Source organism: Macadamia integrifolia, chromosome 1, assembly GCF_013358625.1.
Source record: "Macadamia integrifolia cultivar HAES 741 chromosome 1, SCU_Mint_v3, whole genome shotgun sequence".
NCBI classification, from domain to species: Eukaryota; Viridiplantae; Streptophyta; class Magnoliopsida; order Proteales; family Proteaceae; genus Macadamia; species Macadamia integrifolia.
The window spans coordinates 11,966,509-11,983,220 of NC_056557.1; the positions used below are offsets into that span (position 1 = coordinate 11,966,509).

At 37.4% G+C, this 16,712-nt stretch overlaps 1 protein-coding gene and 1 long non-coding RNA gene across 3 annotated transcripts; both read left to right on the forward strand.

The window, feature by feature from the left end:
- The first annotated feature begins 3,306 nt into the window (after positions 1–3,306).
- LOC122079188 (DAR GTPase 3, chloroplastic) lies at positions 3,307–14,829 on the forward strand. 2 transcript variants are annotated; one of them, XM_042645482.1, is made up of 9 exons: positions 3,308–3,482; positions 4,961–5,104; positions 5,238–5,354; positions 5,469–5,612; positions 5,710–5,796; positions 6,415–6,530; positions 6,741–6,922; positions 13,871–13,928; positions 14,015–14,829. In XM_042645482.1, the coding sequence occupies exons 1-9, from the start codon at positions 3,354–3,356 to the stop codon at positions 14,139–14,141; spliced, it is 1,104 nt and encodes a 367-aa protein (XP_042501416.1). In that variant the 5' UTR covers positions 3,308–3,353; the 3' UTR covers positions 14,142–14,829. The 2 variants fall into 2 exon arrangements, with proteins under 2 accessions (XP_042501498.1, XP_042501416.1); XM_042645564.1 differs by lacking the exons at positions 13,871–13,928; positions 14,015–14,829 and adding an exon at positions 10,989–11,351 and having other exon boundaries at positions 3,307–3,482.
- Positions 14,830–15,215: 386 nt separating this feature from the next.
- On the forward strand, positions 15,216–16,500 carry LOC122079292. Its single transcript, XR_006140409.1, has 3 exons — positions 15,216–16,016; positions 16,306–16,346; positions 16,440–16,500. It is a non-coding gene; the product is annotated as an uncharacterized LOC122079292 (long non-coding RNA).
- Positions 16,501–16,712: the final 212 nt, after the last annotated feature.

The following is a 16,712-nucleotide window of genomic DNA, read 5'->3' on the forward strand; positions in this document are numbered from 1 at the left end:
GTGAGCAGCCAACAGCTTGGGCGGATGCCCGAATCTATCTAGCCGTTGGATGTTCATTCCACCGCACCACTCAGAACATTTAAACTCGAAACGTTGACCGTGGCAACAGTTGGGGTGCATGACGGAACCTTTCTAACAATTGGATGTTCATTGTACCATATCATTCAAACTCGAAACGTTGACAATGGATTAAATGGGTGAGCAAAAAAAATTCCCCAATGGTTACAATCAAGTTTAAGATTTTGGTTCTAAGCCCAGTTATGAATTTTTTTGACCAATTTCGAGTTGGAACCTATCTATGCACAATTTCGGCTATATGTTTGATGAAGGATTTTGTTTTCAAATGATCAAATTAGTTCTCAAAACTTCTGAAAAATTCTATTTTTAAGACCTCTGGAATAATGAAATTTTTAGATTTTAAAAATTTACATTCCAAAAAGTAGTTTGACTTTCAAACCTTGTTTAGTAGTATATGTGGTACAGTNTTTTTTTTTTTTCTTTTTTTTTTCTTTTTTCTCTTTTCTTTTTTTCAAAGCAGAAACCCAGAGAATGTATGGGCTACAAGCCTAGAATCAAGAGAACCCAACAAAATCCAATCAATTGAAACAAACAGAAAAGCAATAAAACTACAAAACCAGAAAAACCCAAATCATGATCAAGCCTGAGGACGCAAATGAACAAAACATTCAAAAATAATGATAATAATATTGAACTTTTGAGATCATTCTCTACCATCAAAGCACCCAACCAGAGAGAGAGAGAGAGACTCACCGGCAACAGAGAAAATGCAAGAAGGGTTGACCTACGAGAACCCAGAAGCTGACATATCTGCTCAGTCCTTTATGATTGAATCCCACAAGAACAGATGCAAAGCAAAAGAAGGTTGGCTTAAAGAGGCAGGCAGGCAGGAGGAAGAGTGCTACAGGAGCAGAAAGTCCATCAAACAGTCCACACCCTACAAGTAACTCAATGAGATGGAGGTCTCCTTCCTTGCACTTCCCAGTTCCCATTCATTGAATTATGAGGATTTTTGTTTGAGAAAGTGGGTGGGCTGTTTCCCTTCTCCCACGACGAAGGAGGTGAAGATACCTCCTTCGCCGTGGGCCTTGATGGAGTAGGGTGTGCCGTATTGATGAGAGGAATATTTCGGACCATCAGGTTGGAGGGAAACAATGACGTCAAAATAGGCAGTGAGCAGCCAACAGCTTGGGCGGATGTCCGAATCTTTCTAGCCGTCGGATGTTCGTTCCACCACACCACTCAGAACATTTGAACTCGAAACGTTGACCGTGGCAACGGTTGCATGACGGAATCTTTCTATTGGAAGTTCATTGTACCTCATCACTCGCTGCATACCATTCAAACTCGAAACGTTGACAATGGACTAAATGGGTGAGCAAAAAAAATTCCCCAATGGTTACAATCCAGTTTAAGATTTTGGTTCTAAGCCCAATTATGAATTTTTTTGACCAATTTCGAGTTGGAACCTATCTATGCACAATTTCGGCTATATGTTTGATGAAGGATTTTGTTTTCAAATGATCAAATTAGTTCTCAAAACTTCTGAAAAATTCTATTTTTAAGTCCCCTGAAATAATGAAATTTTTAAATTTTAAAAATTTACATTCAAAAAAATAGTTTGACTTTCAAACCTTGTTTAGTAGTATATGTGGTACAGTGTTGTGTATATATTAATAAGCATTAGGAATTAACACATTTTCTCAAAAAAAAAACACACACACACACATGCATAAAAATTATAATCTATATCATGAATCATACATTATACATTATACATTATACATGTACAGTTCTTTATAAACCTTATAAGGGAGTGATTTGGCAAAGAAATCACAAAATTGATATTTTTTGAGACTTCTTATTGAAATTGATTAAACGAATGAAATGGGTCAAAAGTTTGATCCCGTTTCGTCCAAATTACATTTAATGTTGAAACAAAGTATTGTTTCAACCTAAATATTGACGAAACATAATTGAAAAAAAAAAAATATGTACAAGGCTCATGCTACTGTAGAGTATGGGAGGGACAAATGTACGCAATCTTATCCCATACATACATTTCTATGTATCACATACCATTTTGTTTCAACATCAATCAAAATATTTTGTGAGATTTTCTGGAATTTCAAATTATAAAATGGTCATTTGGTGATCTAAATACCTCAAATACTATATATGACTATTGATGGGAAAATTTACGAAAGTTATGCATGACATCTTATTTTACCAAAAAAAAAAAGAAGCTATGCATGGCATCTTAGGTCCATGTCCATGGCTATGTTTAGTTGCATATCAAATAAAGGGAAGGAAAGTGAAATCCAATCAATATTAAAGATGTAATCACTATTTCAGATGTTGGTTTTACAAACTACAAAGTATATCAAATTTTATTTTACTTTGCAATTTGTAGATACCTCATTATGTAATTTTTGTGGCACTCGTAATAGTGATGAACGAGCTGATTCAGAACTGTAGAAATGCTCGAATTTGTGGTTTGAGAGCTTCCCTATAATTTCAAATGCTTCACGAATCATTATGATAAAATGACCAAAATACACTCATTAGGTTTAACTAGATTAAAATACAGTGAATAAGTTTAAAATCCAGCCAAGGTTCCACATAAAATGGTTTTTGCATTGAACATTTTTATACTAAAAATGGTACTTCATTTGTCTATCGTTTAATAAAAGATTCTATTTTCGTCAATAACATGATTGGGTTGGGTTACAAATTGCACTAATATGGATTTTTGGAATAGTATGTGTGGAGCCATATTTAGGTGAGAGGGTGTAACAATAATTCTAATAATTCTAACAATTGCTACTAATTTAATTTCATTTTAATTTTCTTTATTTTTCTTGCAACCAAATGAGACCTAGTTGGTGTTTCTACTACCATTGGTGCCTAATGTGTGACTCTTGATTTATTTATTTATTTTTTAGACTAAGTTTTTCGAAGGTCATTCCCATTCACCGTGGCCCATCGTGACCAATATAGGGGGAGAGATTATAGTCACATCCGAGTCGTGCCATCGTTCGGCCATCGGCGAAGAAAAAGTGTCATTTTTTTTTTTTTTTTTATAACTTGAGTGGCCCGAGTCAATCTTGAATTTTCCAACAAATTTTGAAACCACGAACAAGCATATCCTTGGTATCGGCCGGGCTTAATACTGGCTTAAAATGTAGGACCGGGTTTGGGTTTAACTTCCCTCTCACTGAGCCGGGCCCATTGACAGCCCTGGTGCTCTGAGCCTGTGAGGCACTTCTTGGTTTCTGGCTGGGGATAACAGGTAATACTAACCCATCAGTCATCACACTACAACACACGGAGGCATGGCAGTTCCACTGTCGGGACCATGGCTGTCGAGCCCAAGCGTATCCTATGACACTCTTCACGGACGAAGAAAGCCTTTAGCTGTGGCTCTTGCATCAGCCCCTCCGTTATCCTCCACCACTATTCAGGTAAGACGCCAGTGTTGATAACAAGGCTTTTATCTGCTGTTTTTCTTCTTGCCTCTCTAGCCATTTTTGAAATAGAGCTCTTTTTCCTTGAACTTGTTTAGAATTCCGGGCTTAATTCCGTCTGGGTAGCTTTTATTTCCATTGAAAACGATGCTCTTGGTTCAGTTATGAATGCTTGAGTTCTGCTAGTTACCTTTCAGAATTACGGTTGGGTGGGTTCTCTTTAGTTTTTACAGACTATGTTATAAATCGGTTTGGTATGGAGTCTTAGATTCTTAGTTTGTCAATAATTTTTTGTTTAATTGCTCCCGATTGTGCCCCAAAAAATGGTTGGAAGGATTTGCAGGCCAGAAACTCAATTACATCATGATTGAGAACCTATAGGATAGCACAATTAAGTGGTTTCTTTACAAAAAAAAGTACTAGAATTAAACTAGCACTACACTGTGAATTAATCTTAGTAAATGAAAGCATCCCAACTTGAAGCAATTTAGGCATAACTCCCAACCAGCAAAAAAGCATGAAAATTTTGCTTTATCAAGTTTTATGAAAAATATAGTACAAAAGGAATTTTATATGGATTCCTACTTCAACTTAAACTCTAGAGTAGATATTTCCTGTCACAGATTGATGCCCTAACAGAATATATCTAACAACAACTACTTAGCGTAGTTGGTGAGCTGTGTGGTGTGCAAAAATCCCATGCTCACCAAGAGGTCTCGAGTTCGAGCCTCCTGGCTGTTACTAACTTCCCTCCCTACCTATAAAAAAAAAAAAAAGATGTAAAATTCAGACTCACCGATTTCAAAAGCTGAGCTAAAGATTATTTAAAACAAGATTTTGGTACAAAGTACCCAAGATAATAAAAAAATTGACTACATTAAACATGGCTACCAAAGCAGAAGAGAGAGAAATCCTTAGAACCTCCTCTGATTTGACTTCGTAATTTTTTTTTTAAGAAAAAATTTAATACTTTTAAACCTCGAAGATCAAGTGACCTAGCGCCCCCCCCCCTCCCCTTTAGGCACCAAAACTATTTGCAGCTCTTGAATATGATTTGGTGCAAGAAGTAAAGATGGATCTGTCTAGGACCTTCCTTAGGAATCTCCCGCCCTTGAAGTGTTTGGTCCGAATATATTGTACAGTCAAAGTTCTTGTAAAAGTTGGTACTTCAAAATGTTATTTGCATTTAATGAAGTAGAAATGATAATGCACATCAGCATACACAATATTTATGCTAATAATACCATCTGGGTCTGTGTGTATGCTTGCAGTTTCCCGTTTTCCTTTGGTCTTATGAATAAGACATATTCAGTGCAGTATTAAAGTTGAAAAAAGCATATCTTCAGGTGTTAAAATTTTTTGTTTCAAAAATTTTATAGTAAGTTCACAATCTGTCAAATAACCAGAAGTAAAGAAAAAAAAATATTGGCTTTCCTTTGAAATGAGAAGCATAATTTGCAAGGACAATATTGCAGATTGTGGGTGGAAAGGCTTCAAGGTTGTCTCATAAAGAAGGTGCAAGTTATAGTAAGATATTAGAATCCAGCAAAGGAGAAATTGATTGGGCTGACTTGGATACTGATCTTTATTACTGGACAAAGCCTTTGCGTCCTGTTCAGGTATAAATAAGTTGTCGTCTTGCAGAACAAATATTTTGAGTTCCAAGTGCCATATGAGATTCCGCTTCCATAAAGGAGATTTTAGAGCTTTCCCCTTGAGAAACCATAGAGTTCTGACGTCATGTTTTGGCAGTGGTATCCTGGTCATATTGCAAAAACAGAAAAGGAGCTTAAAGAACAACTGAAGTTAATGGATGTTGTGATAGAGGTGCGGGATGCAAGAATTCCTATTTCCACCAGTCATCCTCAGGTGTAGTTCTTTTTCTCTGTGGATGGTGGTCAACTATGAGTTAACTATTGAGAATTCTAGAATTGAAACAACATTTGTAATTTTAGTCAAAGTTTCACATTCCTCCTCCTGCAGATGGATTCCTGGATTGCCAATAGGAAAAGAATTGTTGTTCTGAATAGAGAAGACATGATATCCACTGCAGACAGAAATGCATGGGCCACTTATTTTGCAAGACAGGGAACAAAAGTTGCCTTCTCCAATGGGAAACTTGGAATGGTATCTAGATGTTACTCTCTCTCTCTCTCTCTCAGATTTCTGTAGTTTGACCTGCTGACTTTAAGAAAATATGCTAACTCTTGCATGCAAAATGCAGGGTACTATGAAGCTTGGAAGACTAGCAAAGTCATTAGCTGATGGTGTGAATGTCAAGCGTAGAGCCAAAGGACTGCTTCCTCGTCCAGTGAGTTTCAGAATTCATGACATGGACACTATTGTGATCCCTTTTCTTTTGCTTTTTAGCTGATCAAGAATTACAATAATGTGAAAGGTTTCTGCACTTCTACAAAGAGTAGTAGAAATGATTATCTTAAAAATAAAACTTCATCCTTGAAGATTTCGAATTTTGTGGTACTATGACAACTTGGATATTGTGCTTGCACTATTTTCTTATGGGTGGTACAAAGATATTTCAGGAACAAATGGTTAAGTTCTGTGGATCAGCACTCTAGTTAGTTTAAATTTTATAGGAATGTTTCCTTGGAAATGCATTTTATTTAAAATTCTGGAAGAAGTTTTAATGGTTTTTGTCTTTGTAAGAACTACATCATTTGTAGTTTCTTTGAGATCAAATCTTGTTATTCTTGGTCCTCTTACATGGATAGGAAGCTTTTAGTTTTTAGCTAGCCTGATGTTAATTATGAACTATACAACTTGTCAGTACCATAATGATGGGTTTTGTGTTAATTGTGGGACATATGGATGATGATTTTTCCCATCAAAATAGCAGTATAAATTGTTAAATTTGGTGTCAGGGAATTTTTATTACTCTGTTGTCTGAGAATGCTTTTACCATGAATAGGTGCGAGCTGGAATAGTTGGATATCCAAATGTAGGTAAATCATCTTTAATCAACCGTTTACTGAAGCGGAGAATGTGTCCAGCTGCCCCTAGGCCGGGTGTGACCAGAGTATTGAAGTAAGTGTCTTCTTTTGTCCTCCAAACAAATGTAGCAGATAGGGAATCTGAGCAAAATATGACTGACATCCCATTCTAGGATAGTGAATTCCACTTCAGAGCTAATCATGATTTTTATATTACCTGTGATATATGGAATAGAGATAAACAAGAAATATTGTTGGTTGCAAAGTTATTCTTCTACTGACTCAACTCCTCTTCCTGGAAAAGATGGGTTCGTTTTGGAAAAGATCTAGAGCTGCTGGACTCTCCTGGCATAATCCCAATGCGCATAAGTGACCAGGCAGCTGCAATAAAGCTTGCAATATGTGATGACATTGGGGAGAGATCATATGATGTTGTTGATGTGGCTGCAATTCTTGTTCAGATGCTGACAAAGCTTCCATCTGTAGGTATGCTTCTTTTCTTTTGAGCTTTTTTGTTTCCTTTTGATTTTTTTTCTTAATTTTTTTATTATTACTTTTTTTTTTTTAATTATTCTTTCTTGAAATTCCAATCAGCTTTAACTGTTTGAAAAATATTTTACTGGAAGGTTAGACAATTAATAGAGAAATTCCTCAGAATCAGCATAAAGGGGACAATGGTTATATTATTATTGTTGTTTTTGTTGTATCTATAATTAGTATTACTAGTTTACTACCTCCTATGGGAAGGAACTCTCAGAAGTCCAATTCAGTCTACCCACTCCTTGCTTGGCTTATTGGTCTGCCACCCCATTTTCTGTACTAGGCTTCCAGCCAAATGAACAGTCACCTGTAAAGCCAGCTACTTTTTGTTTCAACACAGGCGATAACCTCTGGAGGCCCTCTTTATTAGATGACATCTAAGCAATGATGGATGCCGACTCTCCTTCGTACATGATATTATGAAAACCCTCCCTCAATGCATACTCCATTGCTAGACAGTGTGAAAGAAGTTCTACTACCGTACTTGATCTAATAATACCATCCTGACCAGAATAACCCTCAACACAGTACCTGAACTTATCTAATAACACCACCCAGACCAGATCAGACGGGCCTGGGTTTCCCGAAGAAGACCCTTCAAAATTCAGTTTCACTATTCCTTTCAGAGGTGGGGACCATGCAACATGTCTTCTTTCCCTAGGAATGTAATGCCTGTCATGTTCTTCTTTCCCTTGTTTACGATGTTTTGCGGTGAGATGAGCATAATTTTGTTGTTTCAGACTGCAGTTTTTCTAAACAGATCTGCTTTAGTTTCTGAAGAATTAGGCTGAATTTCTCAGTGTGCTGTGTTAGACACTATACAAAAATGGACAGTGGATGGCACGTGGGACAACTAATGTAAGACTGAATCACAAGTGATCCAATCTCAGGTAGGATCTTCAATAGAATCAATAAAATCCAGGTTTAAAGAACAATTCAGAAAATACAAGGGGAAATTAGAGGAGGGGAAGTAGAAGAAGGAGATAAAGGACTATCTCAGTTCTGGGTCTCTCACTCACAGTATCTCACCGTTGCACGGTCACAGCTACGCAAGTCTTTCCGGCTTTTTCGTTCGATTTCTTTGCAATTGCCTCATTGTGTTGGATGAGTTGATTGTTTGATTTTAGGGACCCATCTTCCGGTAGTCGTGAATGAGCTTCCATTCATTATAGTTTCCGTTGGTGAAACTAACCCTCTGCATCTCATAGCTAGTTTGCTGAACAAACTCTTTTTTTCATACTCAAATAGTAGGCTGTTGTGTGCAGCCTCTTGCCTTTATTTATAATAAAACCGATTATAAGAAAATAATAACTCTCTGATGCTATTGGAGAGTTGCCAAAAAAAAGTTGCATTACAAAATAGAAACTCTATCAAAAGCAACTCCTTGCTGGCCAAGGAAAACAAAAATAGAAACCTAATAAAATTAGAAACTCCTACTTTCTAAAACTGAAAATAGAAACTTAAGAAATAGCAAGTAAACATAACAGTAAGTTATCTCTCCACCAAAGATCCACCATATCTCCACTACAAGGACCCACACAGGCAGTCCATGCAAAGAAAATGGTGAAAACACTGGGTGATTGTATTGATCCAGGCTTGGTTGTATACAAGTCCAAGGATTTAGCCTCGGCTGAAGATCTGTGCTCACGTGGTACTGTTCACGTGAACAGTACACTCGTGAACACTAAAAAAACTTTTTTCCTTCCTGAATTTGATTCTTGTCCTCTTCTTCAGGCTTTGGTTGGCATCAATCACTATGTAGAGAAAGAACACAAAAAGAAGAGATTCATAATTAGAAAGAGCACAGAAAGAAGAGATTCATAATTAATCTCTTGCGCCACTATTTCTCATCAGTAAGCCCATACAATACAATCAACAAGTATGCCATTGCAGAAAATATAGAATAGTTAACCAGCGAGGAATAAGAAGCCATTCATGCTTGATCTATTTTCTTCCTAAATTAAGAGGTATATTGACAATACGACTAATTATTCCACTTAAAATTAGGGGGGGGGGGGAGAAGAATACAAGGAGTGGTACAAGATGCTTAAATGACCACTTAAATGACTAAAAAGCAGTCTTTATGTTGCAAATGTTGATCTAGCTTTCTGGACAAGGAGTGGTCAGCCAAGGATTCGTTATGGGTCTAGGATACTAAAATGAGATGTTCTTCCTTTTACTCTTTCTCCCTTGCAGTCCCAGGAGTTTTTCCTCCTTTTGCTCCCTTGGGGGTTATAACTATTTTTTTTCCATCTAATAAAGTAAGTTATTCATCAAAAATAAAGGGATAACAAAAGATATCCTTCTGTTTCAACTACTCATGAGACTGACCTTCTGTTTCAACTTCTCATGAAACAACGTTTAAAATTTTTTTAATGGCCTGCTTATTTCATAGTCCAATTAAGATTCTATATGTTATGGAATTTCTCTCCTACTACAGCTACAGGCTGTATGCACCATTCTTACTTCTCAACCATGGAATCAAATATCACATCGCTCCATATCAGTAGAGATTTATCAGTATCGGGAGGCACCAATACGATACTGACCTGATATGATACGTAAAAATTAAAAAAAATATATAGTATCTTACCTGTATCGACAGATTCGATACACCTCCTTTAAACCTACAAACAGAAACCAAAAGTGATATACAAAACTGACAGCAACCAAAGGCCTTGGAAAATTGTTTTTCTTTTTTATTTGAGGGGTAACTCATCTAGCATAAAAAAGGCCCTAATTTCACCATGTCAACAATTTTTGGGGATTTAAATTGCTCAAGTCATATGTCGAAACTGGTTTGGGTGAAAAATAGGTAAACTTGCAGATCTCTCTCTCTCTCTCTCTATTTTTTGGTATACATCATTAGATTATGTAAAAAAGACTCAAATCAGTGCATCAAACTCGGTTAATTGCAAGGATTTGCGCATGTAATCTGTGATTTTTCTCTGAAACCAAGATGAGATTTTTTTTTTTTTTTTTGAAAAATGATTATATCATGATAGAAGGTTGTATTGAGAGAATGTCTCTCTAACACATATATTGCTTCACTAATATATTGCATGGAATTACATACACCTCCCTAGGGAGGTATAGAGGGAAAAATAAGAATTACAATATAACATAACTAGTTCCCAAACTATCCTTAGAACATAATCTCTAATAAAAAGGTAGTGATGTAGATCCCCATCATGGGCTGCAGTATCGCAGGAAGAAGAAGGCCCATACCAGCCAGCCCTTGGGCTGAGGTCGAGGCTGGCTGGGATCGAGGCCCAGTTGGTTCCCAATTTTTGGCCCCTATGCTGACCACATCAGTAGCCCATTGGACAGCATAGGAAACCCCCTTATTACAATATACGTGTTTCCAGAATTGAGCTTATAGAAGCCCCTCAATTAGCCCCATCGACCCAACCTTTTACAGAATTGAGCTTCTAGTTTTCAATGTGGAGTTGTGTGTTCGAGTTGTTACTTTTGTGCTTAGCGGGGTTGTCAATAATTCATTATCTCATTCCTCCTTTCATAAAAGTAGGTTGGGTAATGCATTGTCTGGGTGGTGGACGTGTAATGCATGTAGGATGGTTTGGCTTGACCGATCTATATGGTACGTCAGGTAGACACTCGGTACCTTATTATAGTTTGTCGTTATAAGCCTGTGGCTTGATTTGTAGTGGTGTGTCAGGTTGACAACCGACACTTATTATAATTAGCCATAACCCATCAATCTTTTTGCACTGAACCTGTCGCTCGTCCTTGCTTGGAATCTCCATGTAGCTGACCCATTAAGTTGGGATAATGTTTTGGATGTTGTTTTTTGTTGTTGTATTTCATAATAAGGGGTTTTATGCTTCAAAACTGTATTTTTCATGTATACTAAGCATTTCCATGTGTTTCTTGACCATTTCCATATATATCTTGTATCTCTATGATACGATATGGTACGTCTCTGACGAATACCAATACTTTGCTTCTTGTTCTCAACTTCATTCTCAATTGAAATTTCTTGTTTTTGCAGATCACTAGGTTTACCATGATAGGATTGATTCAAATTGGGTCTCTTGTCAAATTTTCACAGCTCCTAAAACACCTAGGTTCACTACAATAGGGGTGGTGTTCAACAAATTCTTGTTGCAAAAATTCCTAGGTTTACTTGAGTACAGGTGTACAATAGTTTCTTTAGGATCTTATCTTCATCTATGCACTTTGTGATTGTATTTCCATGTGGAAGGGAGATCATACAATGCGCTGATATTGTTATTGCCAAGGTTGACACTGCAGAATTTGTCTGACCTTTTAACTAAAAGTTTAGCTCCTAATGTATCTGATAAACATGTTGAGAACATGGGTATTAAATTAATAGGACGTTGGCTTTGATGTACAAGTGGGAGATTGTTGGATATGTATACCGTTAAACTGTTTGCGACTAAGGATTGAACTAGGCAATCAATTTACATGGTTTTCACGAAGTATATTTTCATGTGAATGAGATTCCTGGAATATAAGAGTGAGTGCTCATATGCTATGTATATTGAACCAGATCATTATGGGACTCTTGTATGGTAGACGATTTGTTGTATATTTTTCACAAGACTCTCATCATTGCTAGTTTCTACTCTGGTCTTCCAGCTTGAGATGTCCTCACCATTGCAGTTAGGCGTTATGCATTTTCTGTTTTGATATACTAAATATTTATGCCAATACTAGCTAACTACCGGTGCATTGAATTCACGTCGTTCACCTGTGAATGGGAGAGATTCTCAATAAGGAATTGACTTTCCGAACAAGGATAATATCAAGTGCGAATCCGTTGATTGTGATTGGATAAAATACCGAGCAGGGTGGCATTTTGTAAAAGCATTTACAAATTGATTTTAAATATTTGGAGAAAAGAACACTACCCAGTCATGCACTCCTGCGCCCAGACATAGGATGCTGAAATGACCATCTCCCCTGTTGGATGATTGGGCACACGCTCCCATTGGCCTCCGCACTGGCACAAGGGCCACACGACCATGTAGTGTTCTTTCTCCCAAAATCTTATTATTATTTTTTAAATAATTAGTGTGTGAGCTTGTGGTGCAACGGTTAAGTTGCAGTATTGCAACATGTTGGTCACAAGTTCAAAACTTGGAAACAGCTTCTCCTGCGAAGCAGGGGTAAGGCTGTGTGCATTTGCCCCTCCTGGACCCTGCAGTAGCGGAAGCCTCGTGCACTGGGTTATCTTTTTTATTCTTTATATAATTATTTTAAAAAAATGTTCTATCAAGTTTTATGTCCAATCCACGGTCAAGATTCCCTATTTAAGTGTGTTAGACAAATTAGGGTTTTTTACGGTGTTAAATATTCCACGCTTGTTAATCTCTCAAGTTATGTTGTTAAGTGGAGAGACCAAGAGGTAAATTATTTAGCCAATATGTGGGTTTTATATAACTGTCCGTTTAGGGTTGAGCGATTGGTAAGTAGTTCACTGATCATTTAAGTAGCAGTATCTTTTGGAAATTAAAAGGTGGATTGCAACAACCCTAGCTGGATCGCCTTGTAGGATCCCATCACTTGTATTGTGGATACCAGTCAGATTAGGGCTTCCCCCTCTTTATAATAAGGCGAAGGGGAGGAGAGAAATCACTCTCGTACGAATTCACAATTAAGAATTTTGAATTCTTTTCTCTTCTCCTCTCCAACCTAGGGGTTTGAACCCCAGCCTCCATTGGTGAAGAAGGGAGTTCTTGTAGCTGAGTGGAGACACCTGCATGAATGCTGAGAGCCTTCGGAGGTGTTGCGTTTGTGACATTACAGAGGTAATCCGAAACTCACTTTTGGTTTTTGGTGAATACCTTAATGCATGTGAGGAATCATTTGATCCACTTGCAAAGACCCACAAAAGTTTTAGATTATGTTTGAAACCTGTTTGCCTATTTTAATTGTACAACACTTCTGGGTTGTTTACCAGCCTTTACTCCCATCATTATTACCCTTTCTAGCAAAACATTTCTAGATCGACACAAAGTTTTGCCATACGGAAGGGTGATGTGGCAATTTTGACACATGGATATCTATGAAATGGTCTAAATTTGGGACTCAGATTCATTCATACGCCCTCATATGTACTTGAATATTACCTTGTATTTTCATCCATTCATTTCTTCTTAGAAAAATTTCTTTTATTCACTGGGTTTTCAAAGCTTTACTTTGCCACTTGGCCAACTCCCTGCCCATTGAATCTTGACATGTGAGCAGGGACCTTTGGGCCTACTTGTTCACAAAATTTTAGCTCCACTCAATGTGCCGTGTGCCAAATATCTGTGCTTGTCTAGAGAAATCCTGTAGACCCTGCTGGACTAGAAAAATTTCTGCCAGACATTTGATTATAAAGTTCTGAATATCTCAAAAACCTAGACTAGAAAAATTTCTCCCTACATTTGAATATCTGAAACTGTCTCTTGCACATGTTGATAACCATGAAATTCATACTCTTCAAATCCAAATGTAAGCACGAAACATTAGCTGTAAAACATGTAATGACAAGATCAGAGTGGAAGTTCTAGGATTTCCAAGCAACGTCAGAGCTTACTGGAAACATATTCAAGCTTCTTTGTATTAGTGATTAAGATTATTTTTTAAATCTCCATTTTCATGTTGTTTTTTTTTACTTTATTCATCATTTCACCTTCAGATTCCCTCTTCTTTTTATTCATTCTGCCTTGTGTTTGCTTTACATTGGGCTGTTAATTTATTCAGTAATTACTTTGAATTATTTTATCTAACCAGCAGCGTGGATATGGATCTCAGCATGGCACATAATTCTAATATCTTTATATAAATGCCATTTCTGACTTATTTCCAAAACTTGTTTATTTTATGCATATTATACTAAATGCTCACACTTCATTATGGTAGGCTCAGAAGTTCTCCACAACCGTTACAAGATTGATGTGGACAGTCACTGTGGTAAAACGTATGTTTATATTGCACGTAAATTTTCAACTCACATTCCCAAATGTCAATGCTGGACTGATTTGTTACACACTTTATGAATTGCAGATTTGTTCAGAAACTTGCACTTCCATTGTTCAATGGAGATGTTAATCAAGCAGCATTTCGTGTATTGTCCGACTTCCGAAAAGGGAAGTTTGGTTGGATTGCACTGGAGAGGCCACCTAAGGAGTGACTAAAGGGCCTCTTTTTTCCTTTGTTCCTGAGCTCTTTGCCCCACATCTAGGCTACTGATCATCCACCACCATGTGCGATTACATAACCAACAGAGAGGGCTGCATTTATCGCTGTTAATAATAATGTACCAAAGGAGTTCCACCTTATGCCCCATAGCTTTGACAGAAGCCTGTCTTTAGGCATTGCAGCCCAGAAACAGTAGTAGCCAACAAAAAGGTGAACCTGGAAGCTTCATTCTTGCTACTGCAACCATATTATGATATTCCCCAGGCATTTAATTTGGCAAGCCAGCTCATGGAACGAGCATATTGTAACTAGTCCATCACATTGCACTCTCTCTCTCTCACACACACACACCTGCACACTCATGTAGACACATGTACTCACAGCAGGTTTATCAAACAAATTTCACTACAGATGGAGAGGTGATTGTAGTGAAAATTTCCAACGTTCCATTACATTGGTATATACCATATACTACATGCTGATCTATGAACAAAGATGGCTTTCAGTTTGTCTTAATGGCTCTCCTTGTTGCTTGGTATTTTTCTATCTTAAATAAAGGGTTTTTTTTTGGTGTAATTTGGGAGAGAGAGAAAGAGAACTGGAACTGTAACTGTAACCAAGTTTGTCATCTTCTGAGAATCAAGTTCTTAGCATGGAGATTTCCCTGGTTTGTTGATTTATATCTCAATTCCACCTCTATCATCCTTTGGTGCATAAAAGAAAAGAACAACCCAGTGCACAAGGCTCCCGTTATTGGAGGTTTGGGAGGAGCAAATGTACGCAACTTTACCCCCTATTTCGTAAGTGTATGAGGAAGAATTTGCAAGGCATACTATCTTGGTGTGCTCTTGTAAAGACGGTATGGTTTCCAAGTCCCTGGACTTCATTGTCATAATTCTTGATTGACATGATAAAAGCTGTTGATTGAAAAAGGAGAAAAAATGTTACCCGGTCGTTTGCTCCTACAACCAGACAAAGAAATCCGAATTTCAACCCATATCCATATCCATTTGGGGGTATTTGTATCTAGACTAAAATCCAAATGATCAGAGAAGTAATTATCCGATTTGATTAAATAATCAATTAATGATTTTGAGGGTTCTTGACGTTTAGATAGGTTCTAGAGAATGAGGAAAAGGGTTGAGACAACTTAGAAAGATGGATTAAGAGTAAATTATATTAATTGTTTGGATTTTACAAGGCAAACAATAAAATAGATAGTTGAAAATCCGAATTCAATATGCATTTGTATCCGTTTAGGGGTATCTATATCTAGTCAGGAAATATCCAGATTTGATCACATCGAATCCGTTTACATCTCTACACCTCCCTGTTTGATGCTTAGAAGTGTACTCCCATTGGCCTCCACAATGGCATAGGGGCCACCTGACCAAGCAGCATTCTCTTCCATTGAAAAAATGGGTGCTAAGGGAAAGCGGCAACGTTTGCTTGCACGATATGGTACTCTCACAATATATGCCTGTGCATCAGCATATTACTATCATAGTTCGGCCAGAGCTAAGAACTTGCACCTGGAACGATTTATGCTCACTGAGAACATTTTAGGGGGCGTTTGGTTCGATTTATCCATCGGACCAGATCCCAGGGAATCAGTTTCCGGTTTAAATTAAACCGTTTGGTTCATTTTTGTGAAAAATCGGTTCGGAGTCATGGTGGCCAGTAGAATCAGGGTAACCAACTAAAAACCATGATTCATCCGGATTAACCTCAATAGGTTAATCCGGAATCGAGTCATGGTTCCGGAGGTTCGTATAAAAGCGATGGATTCAACTGGAGTTCATTTCCACATCATCCTGCGATTCTGCCGGTGAAGTCCGACCGAGGTTCAGCGACGGTGAAGCAACAGGTAAAGATTCTGCGATTCTTCTTCTTCTTCTTATTCCTCTTCTTCTTCTTCTTCTTCTTCTTCTTCTTCTTCTTCTTCCTCTGCTTCCTCTGCTTTCTCGTCTTCGTCTTCTTCTGCTCATCTTCTTCTTCTTCCTCTTCTTCTTCCTCTTCCTCTTCCTCTTCCTCTTTGTCTTCGTCTTCGTTTTCTTCTTCTTCTTCTTCTTCGTATTTTTCTTCTTTCTTCCTTCTCTTTTTCTTCTTCATTATTTGTGTCTAGGTTTCTAACATTTACCCTCTGGCCATGACAGCTCGCATCTGAGAAGAACACCTAAAACCGAGTTGATTGAAGGTGAGATTCCCCTCTTATTTGTATTTTTCTTTGTATTCTTGGGCTTCATTTGTGTTTTATTAGGATTATTGAAGTTCGGTTTCTATTTTTCAGGTTGTAACTTCATATCTAGGGTTTACCCTATTTCCAAATCAGACGATCGACTCCAAGGTTTGAAGAACTAGAATCGAAGCTTGATTTAAGGTTAGATTTCGACATTTATGTGATTTTTTTCTTCTTTGAAACCGTGTTCTTACTGTAATGTAAATACGGTTTCAGTTTTTCTTCTTCTTCATGTCTTCTTCTTCTTCTGAATGAATGAATGAATGAATATGAGACGGTTCCAAAATTATTCCACATGACACCAACATTTTCCTTACTGAATGA

Bases quoted from the DNA above. Each gene is read 5' to 3' on its own strand.
- LOC122079188 (XM_042645482.1), top strand. From the start codon at position 3,354: ATGGCAGTTCCACTGTCGGGACCATGGCTGTCGAGCCCAAGCGTATCC. The intron at 5,105-5,237 runs GTATAAATAAGT...ATGTTTTGGCAG, and splicing joins AGCCTTTGCGTCCTGTTCAG to TGGTATCCTGGTCATATTGC. The intron at 6,923-13,870 runs GTATGCTTCTTT...TCATTATGGTAG, and splicing joins GACAAAGCTTCCATCTGTAG to GCTCAGAAGTTCTCCACAAC.